Source organism: Pungitius pungitius, chromosome 11 (genome assembly GCF_949316345.1).
Source record: "Pungitius pungitius chromosome 11, fPunPun2.1, whole genome shotgun sequence".
In the NCBI taxonomy this organism is placed as follows: domain Eukaryota; kingdom Metazoa; phylum Chordata; class Actinopteri; order Perciformes; family Gasterosteidae; genus Pungitius; species Pungitius pungitius.
Genome location: NC_084910.1, coordinates 13,305,335 through 13,323,531, shown reverse-complemented (window position 1 = coordinate 13,323,531; position 18,197 = coordinate 13,305,335). Strand labels below are relative to the sequence as shown.

The window sequence follows — 18,197 nt, the reverse complement described above, 5'->3', positions numbered from 1 at the left end:
CAAATTAACTACATGTTTTCACGTAAACACGTTGCAAGATGAACAAACACAATCACGAATGAAATCTAACCTTGTGCGTCCGTTTATACACAATTTGAGCTTAGAAAGTCTGCTGGCTGCAAGCCTTAGTGTTCTGCAGTAAAGCAGGAGGGGCAGTATGGTTATTCTATTGGCCCCCGCGAACACTGTGATTAAACCGATTGGTCAGCGGTCCCATCAATGAGGAGATTCTGTGTATTATGATTGGCCGGCTGCGCTGCCAGGGGGGCGGGCTCAATCGTCCCTCCGCGTTGACTCACTTGCTACGGCGGCGCTTCTTCCACTGGCGGAGTGGTGCAGCTAGAGGAGTACTGCGGCAACCCGCGGAAGGAGATCAAGTCGTGAAAAATTAGCAGTGCTGCTCCGTCGTTTCGCGGGTCTTTCTCCGCAAGTATCCGAGAGCAAAGGAAGGAGGCGCATCCCCGCGTGATGCTCCGCTCGAGACCGCAGCATTTCATTTGAAAGACGTCTCACTGGGGGGGGAAAAGATTGAAGCCTAAACCGGAAGGTTTGACAGACCGTTTATTTAAGCCCAAAAAAGAACATTTGGTTAGATCTGTAGTTAACTGCCATGACGTCTTTTTTTTCATTTAGGAAAAACTGAGTACATTCTCTTTTATTTTTTTTTCAAGGCAAGGCATTTTGATATAATTCAACGCGAGGGGCTGACACCTCTCAAGCTGTGCATCACCTGAGAGGAGAAGAGTGACTGCGCCAACATGGGGGTAAGGCTGACGACTCCAACGTTTTAACTGCGTTGTACCCCACCCGAAGTGGCCTCGAAAAGAGCGGTAGCCTGATAACGTACCCCTGACGATGAAGGGCTGATATGATGTCATTTTCTTTCTCAATGGAAAACCCGTTTGTCTCAGTGACATTGACTCTTATGCGGAACTATATTTTACCCTGGTCTCATAGACTGCGACAAATTGATGTAGCCAGTAGCCCCCCATCTACAGTGCGGCAAATAGAAAAACTGCGTTATTTGACCGCACGCTAGGATTTGACCAGACAGGTTTTCACCTGAATAGAATTCTTGTTTCGTTTTTAATTGACATATTGGACTTTTTGATCGCATCGGATCATTTTCTCTCATTCACGTTAAAGAGTCAAGGAGACAAAATAGGACAACTGATGCCAGAGTGTCACAAGTGTGTGTGTGTGTGTGTTGGGGGGGGGGGGGGGTTTAGAGGTTGTCCGGGTGTCGTCTGTATTTCAGGTCTATGATAGGCCTACTTCCAGGATAACCTTGTCAGCCGCTGTAGGCCTGATGGGTTTATTCTTACCGAGTAGTGTGGGAGGGAGGGGGGGAGGGGGGGCGAATTACTTAGAAACCTATTCTGTGTTTAAAAGAACGGCATTTTGTTACCTTTTTGAAAAGAGGAAGCCTAAAAAATGCACTGGGTGTTTCTCATTGACCAACGAACGGGATGTACTGTGACCTCCTTCACGCCCTCGCTCCCCCCCCCCCCCCCCCCCGTTTCTCGCCCCCCATGAGCTCTCCGGCAATGCCCTCTCTACGGCCTGGTCGAGAGGAGCATCTGTCGGTGCACCGGGAAGATGCTGAGGCCATCGCGTCCTTGCTATTAGCGGAGGAGTGTCATCCTCGGCACCCGATGACCCATGCGTCATAATGCGGTTACTGGGAGTAAGCGCCTCGCAAGCTTATTTCCCCTTTTGTTAATTTGTTACATAACAGGGACTCTATAATCACTACCAGTGAACACATTAACACAAAACTACCACATTTTAGGAAATGGTGCATTTAGGGTGGGGAGAGGGGGGGGGGGGTGGCTGCGCAGGCACGATGTGCTCGTGATATTGACGTGTGACAGAATGAGAGCTCTCCTCTGGTGCACCGTTAACCCGTAAAAAGCAGCTGTGCTGATTCCGGCTATATATACACGTATTAGTCATGCAAATGAGTCAGAGGAGGCTGGTGGAAAAACACTGCGCTCCCGGAGAAATGCCAAGGCGCAGATGCGACTGGCGGCATCAGCTGCTGCGCCATTTCTGCTTCACCTCCATCCCGCGGAGAGGAGTTGCCTTTTAAAAAAAAAAACATTTTTTATCTCCGACCTTGGTGTATGTGTTAAATGACGTGGGGGCACGATGCCGCAGACCAGCGAGCATGCGGCACCGAGAAAGATCCGCCGCTGTAGCGGCAGTGCAGGCAGATGTCATCGCAGTTACGCAAGCATCTGAAAAGCAGGGCCCGCTGAAAAGCGGGAGGCGTTCAAGACGAAGCGTCCGGCTCACGCAGCAGCATCGCGCGGGCACTGCGTCAAACGCGACGCGAGCGCAAAGCAGGCTTAACGCACGGCGGAATGGCATTTTGTGTTATTGTCTGAAAGCAGAAAATGAGCGTCAATGGCGATGTGCTCTTTCCTTGACTTTCACTGCATGACGGCTGAGGTCACCCTGAATGGGGGTGGGGGGGGGGGGGGGAGGATGGGTGGATGAATGGACGCGGCGAGGGGACCGACCGGTCTTCATATCCCCCGTTGCCGGTCGAACGCTCTTCTTTTCTCGCGCTCTCCGTCGTATTTTTCTCTCTTGCACTGGCGCACTGTGCGATGCCATTGCCAGCTGTCCTTTCCCAAGGCCGCGGGGGGCATCGCATGCGAAGGGCCTTCTGCGTCAAACTGGGGGTGGGGCCTCGGGTGTGGAAATTCCCTGTAAGGTGCTGTGATAGGCTGGCACGAGCAGCACGCAGAAAGGACGGCGCTTAGAGACAGGGTGATGCTATTTAACGAATCTCGGGCATGTGACCGGGAGAGAGACAACTGGCACATTTTGTCTTGCCCGGATAATCTTCATTTGGCAGTCCATCTCTTAAGAAACGTTTTCTCACTCACACACCTGCCCGTCTTGCTTATTATTGTTCCCTATACATGACTGATGCTGATGAAACTATAGGAGGGGATTTTCACCTTCAGGCATATGACGCTGGCAGGGGAAGGGTGCCGCTGCTGAGAGAGCGAGAACGACAAAGCGAGAGAGACAGACAGATAGACAGAGAGGGAGGGAGGGAGGGAGGGAGGGCAGATGAGTAGTGGCTGGTCTGCAGGTGTAGAGCGAGGAAGAGAGAGGGATTTAAAATGACGGAGGCGGCGTATGGTGGGGGAGGGCTGCCTCCTGTATATCTTGTTACAGGATAATGACCTGAGGCTCACATTACCTCGGCTCCGGTTTCCTATTGCTGCGCATTGTGGGATTTGGTTATCGGGGAGACGGGAGACAAATGCGATGTGGGAATGAGACATTGGGGTCGGGTCGGATGATCTTCGTGGAGCATTGCCTGCAGGGTAATGTGTTGTGTGGAGAGGTGCGGTATTGCTGGTCCCGTGCCTCAAGAGAAATGTGGCTCATAAGGGTCGAAGGGGTGCGGTTGTCCTGCTCTTTGTGCGTTGTGGCGGAGATCCCCATTAGACTTTGATCGGACTCACTTTGCTTTGAAGAACAGCCCGTGCTTTTCATGCTGATACCAGTGAGGCGTTTGCAGGGATGGAGAAGAAGTTAGACGGTGGCAGTGGAAGGTGGTTTAGGAGTACGATGTGAGTGGCCTCTGCAGAGGCCCAGCCCTCAGTTTGGTGCAGAGTACTGCACATCCCTCCCCACTGCACCTGGTGCCCGATGCTGATAGGCTGCACTGTACCACAGCGGCTCTGTCCCACGTGTCGCAGGAGCCAATAGAAAAGCACATCAACGCAGGCATCTGATCAACCGCGTGGTGCCTCTGACCGAACGCACAGCCGGTATCTTTTTGCCCCGTGGCCAATGAAGGTCAATTAAGGTCAATACGGTGACCTTTTGAAATGTCTCGTCATGGCCAACTTTATGTCTCTTGTAGGCTTTTGATCAATATAAATCCACTGCAATGAGGACATGTCCTCTGTAACAGGACTGCAGAGTCCAGATTCCTCTCATGGCTCAGCAAAATAAACTGTAATTTGCCTCCCTGCATGTGTTAAACTAACCGGACAAGTAGCTTGTGTAATTCTAATAAAATGTAAAAGGTCAGTGCTATCGTCTTCATAGATCACCCTTAAACAAGATTAAACCAGTGATTGACAAACACTTTTCCAACATTAACATGGCGATGTTCTCTCATGGAGAGAGCGATTCAGAGGGATAGGGTTGTCAGACTAAAACAACATGACTAATTCCGGGTGTTGTCCTGGAGATGTGTGTGCGTTTGTGAAGTGTGTGTGGGACTGTAAATGTGTCCGGTTGCACATTCCCTGTGTGAATTCACCAAAGTATAACACTGGGAAGCCACGGGGGACAAAGGCTTGCTCAAATCAAACACCAGGCTCTATTTGTTTTGTAATTGGTCACCCGGTAATGCTGCCGTCCAGCGAAAACGGTTGAAAAAAGTTGTTTTAAGCTTAAGAACATTCCCGATTAACTGAATTGTGAATGATTTTTCTATTTACTAAGGCATACTGAACACAACAGAACCTCGTTCAGAGTCACTGAGTGCTGGGAAATTGCAAATGTAAATGGCTATTTGGTTCAGCACAATGAGCAGCTGTGTGTGTGCATGCATGCACATCTGGACATATCTGTGTGACCAGCACCGTGGAGAAGTGCCACGGTTTCTGCAAGCACCAACGGACCAAGATTTCCTGCGCTAATCTAGACCAGCCCACCTTCAACCACGCACGCCAAGAGTCCACTTGATGGCGCATTTTATAGATCAAAAATGACGGGTTTCAATTTAAGTAAATGTTTGTGTTTGTAGGAGTTCAGTATGCTTTCAGTTTTTTCTTATTCTTTGTAGAAACCTCCATTACTATTTGGGAGTGAAAGAGAGTTAATCTCTCTTTGTGTTTATGGGATTTAAAGATTAACATTTTCTCTTAGTGCTCTTAAGCGCCACATTCTTTTTTATATCACTATTCACGTATACAATTATCAAATATTACTTCGATTACACATTTTAATTTTAACTGCCACTCAGGTGCAACAGGACGTCCATTGGCACTATTCCATGCCATCTTTTCCCTTTTCATCTTTAACGTATCTGGAATCTTTGTTAGGTAGGGGAAAAAAAGAGGACTTCATATCACTCTCACCTGTTGCAGATAATCAAAACACATCTGAACATTCTCTTTTACACGGTATTCAAATCCTATTCTCTTTTACACGGTATCCATCCGTTTACTCAGTACTGTTTGAAGACATTCACCAAATCTTTGTTCACAGAGACCTTGAATACATGTGGAGATTGCACACACACACGTCAGAATTGCAGATAAAGAGGAATGAGAGACAAAGAGAGGACGAAGCACAGAGGGCTAATCCAGTGTAGTAATCAGACTAGCTAATCCCAACAGCTAGGTCCCTCGGTCCACAGCCTAAGCCCCCCCACTGTGGCCCAGAGCCATGCCATCCTGCTGCTAGAAACAGCAGATGGACCAATAACCTCACAAGGTCACGCAGACACACGCATACATGCATGCACCAGCACACATGTGCACACAACACGTGTAGCAGCATTTGTCCAGATGCAGAAATGTAATTACATACCGGGAAATATTTCACATGCAGTATATGCTGTGTTCACACCTTCATACACATTTTTATTTATTTTATTTATTGCTTTAGTTATTGCTTTAACAAATAAATGGCATGCCACCAGCTTACATTTATGCTCATAGTTAATTTGCTTGAGCTTCCGTAAGAGACGGACCTATGCTGTTCCACAATGACGTCTCTCTGTCACTTTTTGTTGTGCATGCGCTTATCACCTGGCCAAACCCACAACAGGTGGCTTTCAACGCACAGCCTCAACCATCTTACTGCGCTACAACAGAAGAGGACATGAGTTAGACCCACTGTCTATTTGGTGTGACCTGTAAAGACAGGGGGAAATGTGACATATTTATATTACTATACCCCACAACCGGACATTTTGTAAGACGATGATTAACCCAAGTCAGTATTTAGCTGTTTATTCTAAGTCATGGTTATAGTGAATAACACGCAATAAGGGCACGAAGTAGCTCTCACGTGCTCAGGACAGACGAGCCGACGTAACCCTGCATCTGGCTGCTCTGCACAGGGAGGAAGTGTAGACTCACACGTTGGTATGACAACTACTGTGGTATGAAATGGAGCAGGCTGGTATTTCCTCTGTCCTCAAACCACATCCTTGTACGAGTTCCACATTTAGAGAAAAACACATTTCTGTTCGTGCCATCACTGTCATGTAGCATGCCTCGACCCGTTGTCCTCAGGAGGCTTGACATTATCTTGTTCTCATGGGCCACTCCTATTTGAACAAGTCCACGATGTGAACAACATTACAGAGTAGAATTACTGGATTTCCCTCTTCCCCAGTCTGTGTTACACAGTGAATACAGTGTTCACTCACAGATTCATGCATTATTACTTGTCCCGAAGAACATCAGAGGATCCTCAGAGTACTAAGGCCACTGCTGAGCTTGGTCACTATGGTTACATGCCCTCCAAACACAGTGATTCATCAGAGGAACAAGCGCAAGACTGATTTTAGTTGTCCGGCACTGTTCAACAATTTAACATCAAATAAAGACAAACTAGACTCCCAAAGAAAAATGCCTTTTTTGTAATATTGATTTTCCAAGGTTTTTTTGATCAACTAATATTGAAGTAGGTGTGAGTGATTGCACCATGTAACCTATAGAGGGGCATCCAGTGTTTCCAATCCCTGGCGTCAGAGATGTGTCTGTCAGTCAGTCGGCTCGTCCATGTGCTTCTGGGGGAGCGAGCGTCTGTAATTCCAGCCGCGCGAGTCTCTGTTTCCTTCCTCTGGACCGAGCGCAGGGGGCTCATTACATTACTCAGAGCTGTGTGAAACAGAAGCCCGATGCACTTTGATGTCTTCTGCAAATCCAAGAACCCTCAAGTTAGTATTTACACAATATGGACTCCGTCGTCCTTTGCTGATTAATTAAAACCAAGTGCTGATGTCACAGACAATTGTGTCATTTAACAACAACATCAGATCGGAGACGGAAGTATAGTTTGCAGCACAATGTTTTGTAACATACTGTACGCGCGAAACAAAGATCAATGTTATCAGGTAGCAGGATGTGTGTGGAGGGAGGAAATTAGAGGCTACTACACACACTCACAATTATTACCAGGTATGCACTTGGAATACTCAACACACTGTGAACACGACACGAGATAATACGGGGACCTCTCTTTTTTCCTTGAGTCATGCTGATAACTACTCATTCACGCCCCCGAACACAGGCGGCCTGGTTGATAATGTGAGCATACGAGAACGCATGCTCAAAGTAACACACACTCATACACGAGTAAGGTTTTATAATGTATTATCGTGGGATCGCTGAGGGTCACACACGGACACCGAGCCAGCAGACAGGCTGCTGGTCAATATCTAATTACAAGCATAAGCAAAGGGTGACAACAGCTCTTCTCCCTCACTGTCTGTCCCTGTCTCCACCTACCTCTCTCGCTCTTTATCTGTCCCCGCTTCTCACCTCCCACCGATGTCTCCCTTTCCGTGTGCCCAATGGCGTCCGTCGTCCTCCCCCTCAAAATCCACCTCTCGGGGCCTCTATCGCTCCTCTCCATTTCCACACCCAACACCTCTATTGTCTGGCCATGTGTGTGTTTGTGATAGGAAGAGAGTTTTGTGTGTCCATGTTTGTGATAGGAACTTCAGTTTGCATGTGCCCAGGAGAGCGGGTGCGACGTTGCCTGTTTGATGCTGATAAGAAGGAAAATCTGTAACTTTCCATATTAGTCAACATTCATCTCTGAATGGAGATTTGGAGCCGTCATTCACACAGTTAATCGCCGATGAGCGTGTAACACAAGCATGCATGTAATAAATACGTGTATGTGCCAACACGCCCTCTACCTCTAAAGACACACACACACACATCCCCCTTCTGTCTCTGATGGGATGAACAGCACTACTTTTCCACTGCATCCGTTGCTTCCTCAGGCAACGGCGGTCTCAGCGGGCCTGCCCGGTCTTGCTGCGGCAGAGAGATTTGCTCACCTGCTCTATTGTTGCAGAACGGTGTGTGTGTGTGTGTGTGTTTTGCAGTCAGGCCTAACGGCTGCCTCCCACTGACGGCCTGACATGCATGAACGAAGGGTTTTATTGTTTGCCTTGAATTCTGCGGCGGTCGTTGAGCAGCCCGCGCCCCACAATTAAGCGAGTGAGAGTTGTTGTCAGCCGCTTGCTAAAGAGATTCAATAACCAGGGGCCGGATTTCACAACCGTTTGACACAACAGCAGTACAAGGACAGCTCCAAATGGAGGGGGCAGATGCGTCGTAGTGAGCTACTGTGTGTTTTGGTGTGGTTTGGGCGGGTTAGGTCGGTGAGGACGTCGGATCTCAATTCATAGTTTCACCGCAAGTGCTTTTGTAAACATGTTTGTTTGATAGATTAGTTTAGTATTCATTAACATTAAGTCAAAGGCGACCTCTGTTTGTAGTTCACATGGTACTGGGATATTGGATGCAAAGGTTCCCTCAACATGCCACACTCTTGATTATGTAACTGCCTGGTTGCACCACTAGAGGGCACTTACTTTAATTCTGTAAATTTCCCCACGCAGTTGGTTTTTGATTTCCGTTAAAGGAAGACTCTGACAGTGCCTCCTTATCAAATTAAAGTTATCAATAAATGTATGACCTAATTACTAAGGAGGTTTGTTTTCACTGTTATTGATGTTTCTGTCGGATTAAGGGTGAGTTATTTATCTTACATATCCACTGGACTTTGCTACTCTCTTATACCATTAGCGTATATTAATTTGACTGCATTGATTTCCCACCTATGGCCTCTTTACTGATGACCCATCAAGGGCCTTCCACTAAGACCCTCACACACCCCCTGGAGGTATTTGTGCCTCTCCTAGTACCCTTTGAATCCTGATGAGGGACATTTGTATTGGCATGGCCCAGCTGCTTTCCTTTCGGAGAACCGGCTAGAGTTACAGTTAAAGACCTAGAAAGACTAGAACGTGCAGTGCTGCAGACAATCTGGGTTATTAATAGTCCACTCATGTCTGCCTAAGCCAATCTCTGAGAGTATAAATATAGAGAGTACCTGGAACAACAGGCAGTATAGTAAGAGGCGGACAAGGACAAGGACGTTTGGTGTGTGTGTGTGTGTGTGTGTATTTGACATCAAAGTGTCTCTGATGTATCAGAAAGCCTTTGATGCTCTCTCGCATATGTCCTTGCTGCTCTGAATTAAAAGGGCCAGGGTTCATTAAAACCTTCTGGTTGAACCATTTGGACACGGAGGGATCAAACGGATGTGGCACAGCAGATAGCAGTCACATGCTTTAATGTGTGGGGATAGAGCACGTTTTTTGTGGATGACACCAGACAGTGAATGCATTCATCGTTCACGTCATGAGTTCTTGAGAGAATAGGTTTCTATACGCTCTTTGTCTGACATCCTCCTCGTAAACCAAAGACAGGCTACTTCTCCAGGCCACTTCACAAGGGTACAACATTGCTGTGTTGTGAAAGAGAACCCTCAAGGGCAGTTGGATAAAGCCCGCTGGCACTGCTACTGTTACTGGTAAATACTGTTAGAATGCCATACATTACAGTTCTCTGAATAATCAAAGCATTTAATGCGTTTTCAGCCAAAGTGTATTTCTATTAAGTTAATATAATGTTTAAACCCACTGAACAGCTAAGATTATAAAAACAAAGGCCCCCGTTTTCCTTAATCCCCTTATGCTAGTCCAAAGGCATGTATAAAACATGTGTGTGTGTCTGTAGTATGGCCGTTCAGACAGTTACCGCGTTGCCACCACACAGGACAAAGATAACCGCTCCCCCAAGAAGAAGAAGGGGGCTAAGGACATGGATGACCTGAAGAAAGAAGTGCCCATTGTAAGTAAATCCTCTTTTGCAATAAATATTTTTGGAACGTTTTTTCTTTCTTTCTTTTTATCCCTACAATTAAATTATTTTTATTTTTTTCAATACTGTCCAAGCATTTTTAGGATGCTTCTAAATGTAACAAAACATCTCTGACAAAATAGCAAAAATGATATGACACCAATGCTGTTGGAGAGAAGGTTAATCTTTTGTATGGAGTCCAAAACAAAATGTATTTTTGCTGGAATGAGGGGTGACTTGTTATCAGGAGGTCGTCGCTTTGAGGCCGCATCCCAGTGCAAGAAACAGACACCTGGGTGGCCATATATCCGCCCCAATACTCTTATGTTTCAGGTGAACTGCATGCATGGAGTACATTTCCAACTGCTTTGACTGCCATTTAAAATTAGAGTTAGAAGTGCATACCAGCATAATTATTGATGGACGATATTTTCTTCAAATGGTCTTTGCATGCAAAAAAGGAGCGGCTGCAAAATGTATTGAGCGACACACAGTGTTGATTATCTCTGTATTTTTTTCCAGACGGAACATAAGATGTCCATAGAAGAAGTATGCAGGAAATACCAGACGGACATTGTTCAGGTGAGTTGATGATATGTATATATATGTATGTGTGTATGCTGTATATATGTGATGAGTTCATGTGTAACCCTTCACATTCATTGGCTGTGTGCTCCCTCCAGGGCTTGACCAATGCCAAGGCAGCCGAGTATCTGATCAGAGATGGTCCCAATGCTCTCACCCCTCCTCCCACGACCCCGGAGTGGGTCAAGTTCTGTCGCCAGCTGTTTGGTGGATTCTCTGTCCTGCTGTGGACCGGCGCCATCCTCTGCTTCCTGGCGTACGCCATCCAGGCAGCCACTGAGGACGATCCTGCAGGAGACAATGTAAGCGCCCACACGGTTACTCACATCTACGCCTCATCTATCACACTTCCCCCCCTACTGATTTGTGCATCACACTCACTATCCAGTGCGGTTGCACAGAGCACGCTCACATAGGTTTGACCGTTTGTCTCTCTGTCTCCAGTTGTACTTAGGTATTGTGCTCACAGCTGTCGTGGTCATCACTGGATGCTTCTCATACTTTCAAGAAGCCAAGAGCTCCAAAATCATGGAGTCCTTCAAAAACATGGTGCCTCAGGTAAATATGTCCGAAAGTTTATTTTGATAACTATGGAAACAAGAAACTGACCGTATGGACATGAAAATTAATATTTTTATGATTTGGGGAAAAAAACTTTTCTGACGCCAGAAATGAGGGGTCATTCATTTTAACTCTCTTTATGTAATTCTTCACACTTCACCTCTTTGCATGCCACTGGGATCGGGGGTGGGAATGGTTTTATATTGCAAAATGATGTTGCACAGCTTGTGGTTGGAACACACTGCCTGAAAAATATTTTTGCCTAGTGTATGTTTTCATGGAATGGATAACCTTTTTGCTAACAATATGTTTAGTCAGTGTTCCTTTCATAGAGAAGAGATGAAAACGGTCTCGTCTGTGTGTTTTCTGATCATCCCCGTGATCTCTCCCTGCAGCAAGCGTTGGTGATCCGTGAGGGTGAAAAGGTGCAGATCAATGCTGAAGAAGTGGTGGGTGGAGATCTGGTTGAAGTGAAGGGAGGAGACAGGATCCCTGCTGATATCAGGGTGGTTTCCGCTCATGGCTGCAAGGTACGCTCACACACACACATACACATTACACACACATTCAATGTCTGGCTTCTTGTCGTATGCAATACCAAGTTTTGATTTCCCTGTTTCCTATTAGGTCGATAACTCCTCCCTCACAGGCGAGTCCGAACCTCAGAGCAGGTCACCGGACTGTACCCATGACAACCCCTTAGAAACCAGAAATGTTGCTTTCTTCTCCACCAACTGTGTGGAAGGTATGGTTACCATGACACTAGCATGTAATGCTATTATAAACCTCTATGCCTGTGGATTGATTTAAAGCCACCAAATTGAGCAAATGAATGTTGTTGAATGAAAGTCAGGCAGGGACGGATGATTTTAGATCCTAACCCATGTTCTTTTATTTCCAAACCAGGCACAGCACGCGGCATTGTCATCTGCACCGGAGACAACACAGTGATGGGTCGCATCGCTACTCTGACATCTGGCCTGGAGACCGGCAAAACCCCCATCGCAAAGGAGATCGAGCACTTCATCCACATCATCACAGGTGTGGCCGTCTTTCTGGGACTCACCTTTTTCATCCTGGCCATCGTCCTGGGTTACTCCTGGCTGGAGGCCGTTATCTTCCTCATCGGCATCATTGTGGCTAACGTGCCTGAAGGGCTGCTGGCCACAGTCACTGTAAGTGGACAAATAATCCGATATTTCTTTGAGCCTCTTCACCTGAGTTAGATACTTCATACTATCATGTGATATATTATTTTGAAATTTGTCTTTGCTTATTTTGGACATTTAGCATTTTCTTTATTTTCTACATTTTATTTAATTTAGTTAAGTTGTACTAGATTTCTTTTCATTCTTGTTTTCATTACAGTTGCCCTTATTTTATTTTGATACATCCTATGAGATAAAATAATAATTGATTGCCTTATATTTAATTATTTTTTTGCATCAACATACAACAAACTTTACAAGTGAAGTCCAATCACAAAGATAATTAAGAGTATGTCTTTGTCTGCAGGTGTGTCTGACCCTGACTGCCAAACGTATGGCTAAGAAGAACTGCCTGGTGAAGAACCTGGAAGCTGTAGAAACCCTAGGCTCCACCTCCACCATCTGCTCTGACAAAACAGGCACCTTGACCCAGAACAGGATGACTGTGGCGCACATGTGGTTTGACAACCAGATCCATGAGGCCGACACCACTGAGGACCAGTCTGGTTAGTGAACACGGAGCCAAGAAACACCACTGATGAAATATGTAAAAAGCGATAAATGATAACTACAAGTCATACATGTTAACAATATCCTCTCTCCTATTCCCTCTCCAGGTGCCTCTTTTGACAAGAGCTCAGTAACGTGGATTAGCCTGGCCCGCGTCGCTGCCCTGTGCAACCGCGCTCAGTTTAAAGCGGGACAAGACCAGCTTCCCATCTTGAAGCGGGACGTGGCCGGCGATGCCTCCGAGTCAGCCCTGCTGAAGTGTATCGAGCTGTCCTGTGGCTCAGTCAGGGCAATGAGGGATAGGAACAAGAAGGTTGCTGAGATCCCCTTCAACTCCACCAACAAATACCAGGTACGCAACAGGTTTCATTACAGATGTGTACACAAAACGAAACAAAACATTTGCACAAATGCAACGTTTGCTACATTTCGATGAACGTTCTGCTCTCCTCCTCCAGCTCTCAGTGCACGAGACGGAGGATCTCAATGACAACCGCTACCTGCTAGTGATGAAGGGAGCCCCTGAGAGGGTCCTGGAATGTTGCTCCACCATCCTGGTGCAGGGGAAGGAGCAACCTCTGGATGAGGAATTAAAGGAAGCTTTCCAGAATGCATACATGGAGCTGGGAGGTCTAGGAGAGAGAGTGCTGGGTAAGTAAAGAGATACGAAGATAGAGGGAGGGGGAGAGAGAGAGGGTGACAGTGATAGTCCAGCCTGACTGGGATTATTTAGTCTTTTCAGACTTTTGTTTTTTCTGGTGATCAGAGGAGCGGGAAAGAAGGTTCCTGTTGATGCTTAGACATCGCAAATCAGGCAGAATCTCACACTTCTTTTCAAACCAGGTTTCTGCCACGTGTTGCTGCCCGAAGACCAATACCCCAAGGGCTTTGCCTTTGACACGGATGATGTCAACTTCCAGACAAAAGACCTTTGCTTTGTTGGCCTCATGTCCATGATCGACCCTCCCCGTGCTGCCGTGCCTGATGCTGTTGGCAAATGTCGATCTGCTGGAATCAAGGTGAATTATTTCTTGCACAACTGTTATAAGATTTCTTTAACGCTTAAAGTGTGTTTGTGATAATGCTATAAAATGTCATATATGTTGCTTGTTAGGTCATTATGGTCACTGGAGATCACCCAATCACAGCCAAGGCCATTGCCAAGGGAGTGGGCATTATCTCAGAGGGCAACGAGACAGTGGAGGACATTGCAGCCCGTCTCAATATACCTGTCAGCCAGGTCAACCCCAGGTAAAGAATGCTCACAGAAAAACACACACGGTCATAAGACAAATAATGATTACTTACATGACACGCATCAACGCTTTACTGCCTGTTTTTCAGGGATGCAAAGGCCTGCGTGTGCCACGGTACAGATCTAAAGGATCTGTCTCAGGATCAGATGGACGACATCCTGAAGAATCACACAGAGATTGTGTTTGCTAGGACCTCCCCACAGCAGAAGCTCATCATCGTAGAAGGCTGCCAGAGACTGGTTTGGACATTTTAAGATTGTTCTAGGATGGATATTACATGCTTTGAATGACTTGAACAAATGTTGGTTAAATGTCTAATCCAAGCCATGTTGTCCTAGTGCTTCGTGTATTATGGTCTCTTAGAAATGAAGAGTATTCTTTTTTTTTTTTTAAGTACATCTGGTCTCTATAGCTGGGTCGCTAAAAGATAAATACATTTAACGAGTATAACTTCTATATATCCATGCTGAACAACCTCCCCCTCTTGTGTCTCAGGGTGCCATTGTGGCTGTGACAGGCGATGGTGTGAATGACTCACCTGCTCTGAAAAAGGCCGACATCGGTGTTGCCATGGGAATCTCTGGCTCCGATGTGTCCAAACAGGCCGCAGACATGATCTTGTTGGATGACAACTTTGCCTCTATTGTCACAGGGGTTGAAGAAGGTGAGAGGACCCGAAGGACAGAACTTGAACATGTGATCCTTGAGGATTTGAAGCACACCGTAAGACTTTTAGTACGTGATGTAACCTGTCCTTTTTTTCCCCATTCAGGCCGTTTGATCTTTGATAACCTCAAGAAGTCCATTGCCTACACCTTGACCAGCAACATCCCAGAGATCACCCCCTTCCTGCTGTTCATCATGCTCAACATCCCCCTGCCACTGGGAACCATCACCATCCTCTGCATTGACCTGGGAACTGACATGGTGAGAGCTGATCCAACCCCCGTCTTTCACGGCAAACGCAGCTTTCCCTAAATCTCTATCTGACCACCGATGATAGGACACATCTTACATTAAAGTTCACACTTCTCCCTCGTTCATTCAGGTGCCAGCCATCTCACTGGCTTATGAAGCCGCTGAGAGTGACATCATGAAGCGTCAGCCCAGGAACCCATTCAGGGACAAGCTGGTGAACGAGAGGCTTATCAGCATTGCCTACGGACAAATTGGTGGGTGAAATGAAGATCCAAGCTTTTATCTGGATTGAAGTTTAATCACGGTTACCCGAAAGTCATTGTGTTTTTAAATCAATATTCATCCACTTTTCCTCGTTCACAAGTAACAGCTGGATTAGCTTTAAACCTATTTGCAATGTTTTTTTCCTTTTTTTCCTCAGGTATGATCCAGGCTCTGGGAGGCTTCTTCGCCTACTTTGTCATCTTGGCTGAAAATGGTTTCCTGCCAACTACACTACTAGGCATCAGGCTCAACTGGGACGACCGCAGTTGTAACGACTTGGAAGACACCTACGGGCAGCAATGGGTCAGTGTGTAGTTTTTGTGTGTTTAAGGGAACGTTCAGGTGTTTCCTTGTTTTTGTTACTTTGTCTTACTGTGTCTGCCCTCTCTTGCCCTCAGACATATGAGCAGAGGAAGATCGTGGAGTTCACATGCCACACAGCCTTCTTTGTCAGCATTGTAGTCGTGCAGTGGGCTGACGTCATCATCTGCAAGACCAGGCGTAATTCTGTGTTCCAGCAGGGCATGAGGTGAGTCCAGCCACATGCTGAAAGTTGTCCTTTTAGTAATTCATCTTTTCCAGTTATACGATCTGAAATAGGGTTTATCACGATTGTTCCTCATTTGTTGTGTGTCTCCCCGCAGGAACAAGATCTTGATCTTCGGCCTGTTTGAAGAGACCGCTCTGGCTGCCTTCCTGTCCTACTGCCCAGGCATGGATGTGGCACTCAGGATGTATCCACTAAAGTGAGTGACACACGTATCACACGGAAACATATACTCTGGTTCGGACACGTATTGTGTCCAATCGGTTTACCTGATTATTTCTAACCTGTTGTTCTCTTGTCTTGCGCACAGGCCTAGCTGGTGGTTTTGTGCGTTCCCCTATAGTTTTCTTATCTTTGTCTATGATGAGGTGCGAAAACTTCTCATTCGTCGGAACCCTGGAGGTAAGTTTGAAGTATTTGTAGTTTGTCACTGACTGACTGCTGGCAGAACCGTACTTCCCAAAATAACTAATGCTAATTCTATGGACAATGTGCACACTGAATGGACTGTGAGCTTCTGTTTTTCCTTCTCTCATTTGTGCTACAGGTTGGGTGGAAAGAGAGACATACTATTGATCAATGGAGCATCTTTGCTCAAGCCCCCCCCCACATGTTCCAATTATTTCTCCCCCCTGTCACTCCAACCCTGGCAAGACACCCCTTCAGATGCCCCGCCCCGTTAAAGATACAAAACGCTTTAAAGCAATTTTCATCACAACTGCCCCAAAGATTAAAAACAGCAAAAGCACCTTTACAACTTTCTACATTGACCCGCCCCCCTTTCTCCCCCATCTCCTATGATACTCTTTGCATGTGTTCTCTCACTGCTGTGTACATAAACCAATATATCTACCAAACGGCAGCTGCATATTGTGTATGTAGATTTGAATGAGCTAAGGATACAAAGGGAGTGTCCATGCTCTGCAAAAAAAAGGGCCATCCAGCTCCTTCTCCTCCCTGTTGTCCCCCTGCTCTCGCCCCCCCGTCTGTCTCTATGCCTCCGTTCCCCTCCCTCTTTTCCCTCCTCGCCAACCCTTTGCTTGTCCTCCAATCACACAAAGATGTAAAGATCACACAGTGAGATACCACCGCCGACACCACTTTGACTGCCACATCTCGCCTCCGTCTCCTGTCTGCGGAGGAGCAGCGGAGTGGTCATCTCCCCGTAGATCTCGCTACGCCCATCTTCCTTCTATTCCGTTGTCAACGGCCACAGTGTTGTTGTGTTTTTTTTAATATGTGGGGTACGGGGGGTTTCAATGATTTTACTTGTCTTTTTTATTTCCAAGACGGGAGGGGGGGTACGTGAGAGCTGCTTTTCCTCATTTAGGCCTAACAAAGCACACCCCATGGCGTCTTGTCCCCACCCTCTCTCCCCCTCTGTCTCTCACACCCCTCCCCTCCCCTCCCCTGCCCTCCCTCCCGCCCCGTTTGTCTCTGTTTGTGTGCACTGTGTGAACCATTGTCCTTGTTAATAACTATTACAGTACACCCCCTCTCCCCCCAAGTTGGTGAATACAACTCAATCTTTCTGTGTGCTCTAGGAAATCTATATAATTCTATACTGAATTTAAATGAAACAATAAAAAACATGTTGGAAAAACAGCTCAAGAGAGAAATTCATGGAGAACAACATCAACGATATTGCAAAATAAGAAAAGGCAAGATATATCTCTCTGTTTTTGTTGTTTGTTTTCAGTTGTTTTTGCTGGTTTTTCTGGAGGCTATTCTAAAACTGTAACAGCAGAGCAGGGGTTTAAAGTTGTGTTTTTACCAAAAGACACAAGACATCAATCAATGCTTTCAGGTTACCGCCACTGCAGGTGTGATGTGGGTGGCAGTGATAAGACCATGCGCCTGCGGTCCATTACCAGATCGTCTCTGGCCCGGATCTGTGTGCATGTATGTGTTGGAGACCAGTGAAGGGCCAGCGATCTCAGGCTGGATCTATCTCAGATGGCAGCAAGTTGAAAGTCAAGAAAAAAAAAGAAGAAAAAAAACACAACTAGTAGAACATGTGTGTCAAAACAACAAAACCAACACCAATAAAACATCTAGAACATTTAATACAACCTAGCACCGTCTATGTGTCTTTCTGTCCAATGAAAACTACACTTCACAACACCTTCATTTGGATATGGTTATATTTTTCATTTTAAAATCTTTTTCTTGATAACATCTCATGATATGCTTCCCTAACGAAGAGGCTTTCTTCTGACTGAATACAACTAATTTAATGCCATCCCTTACCTTATAAATCTGCAACACATACTACTTTTTAAAGCCTATAGTTGATCCTTGTGGTCAAACTAAATTGATCCCATTATTTTTGGGCTGTATAACTGTCGGTTATTACATGCTATTGATGCAACGCTGCAGACAAATGAGTGGTAGAAATATGATGCTGGAA

At 46.2% G+C, this 18,197-nt stretch overlaps 1 protein-coding gene across 4 annotated transcripts; it reads left to right on the top strand.

Moving 5' to 3' along the window:
• The first annotated feature begins 312 nt into the window (after nucleotides 1-312).
• atp1a3b (ATPase Na+/K+ transporting subunit alpha 3b) lies at nucleotides 313-17,863 on the top strand. 4 transcript variants are annotated; one of them, XM_062565639.1, is made up of 23 exons: nucleotides 313-547; nucleotides 677-764; nucleotides 9,855-9,929; nucleotides 10,461-10,520; nucleotides 10,622-10,825; nucleotides 10,968-11,081; nucleotides 11,480-11,614; nucleotides 11,712-11,829; nucleotides 11,991-12,259; nucleotides 12,600-12,798; nucleotides 12,910-13,154; nucleotides 13,261-13,453; nucleotides 13,646-13,821; nucleotides 13,917-14,053; nucleotides 14,147-14,297; nucleotides 14,554-14,722; nucleotides 14,831-14,985; nucleotides 15,107-15,230; nucleotides 15,398-15,543; nucleotides 15,639-15,769; nucleotides 15,885-15,986; nucleotides 16,098-16,189; nucleotides 16,335-17,863. In XM_062565639.1, the coding sequence occupies exons 2-23, from the start codon at nucleotides 759-761 to the stop codon at nucleotides 16,361-16,363; spliced, it is 3,030 nt and encodes a 1,009-aa protein (XP_062421623.1). In that variant the 5' UTR covers nucleotides 313-547; nucleotides 677-758; the 3' UTR covers nucleotides 16,364-17,863. The 4 variants fall into 4 exon arrangements, with proteins under 4 accessions (XP_062421623.1, XP_062421621.1, XP_037309217.1 ...); XM_062565637.1 differs by having other exon boundaries at nucleotides 9,816-9,929; XM_037453320.2 differs by having other exon boundaries at nucleotides 672-764.
• Nucleotides 17,864-18,197: the final 334 nt, after the last annotated feature.

Coding starts and splice junctions, on each gene's coding strand:
- atp1a3b (XM_062565637.1), top strand. Junction 9,930..10,460: donor TGAAGAAAGAAGTGCCCATT/GTAAGTAAATCC, acceptor ATTTTTTTCCAG/ACGGAACATAAGATGTCCAT. Junction 14,054..14,146: donor GTCAGCCAGGTCAACCCCAG/GTAAAGAATGCT, acceptor CCTGTTTTTCAG/GGATGCAAAGGCCTGCGTGT.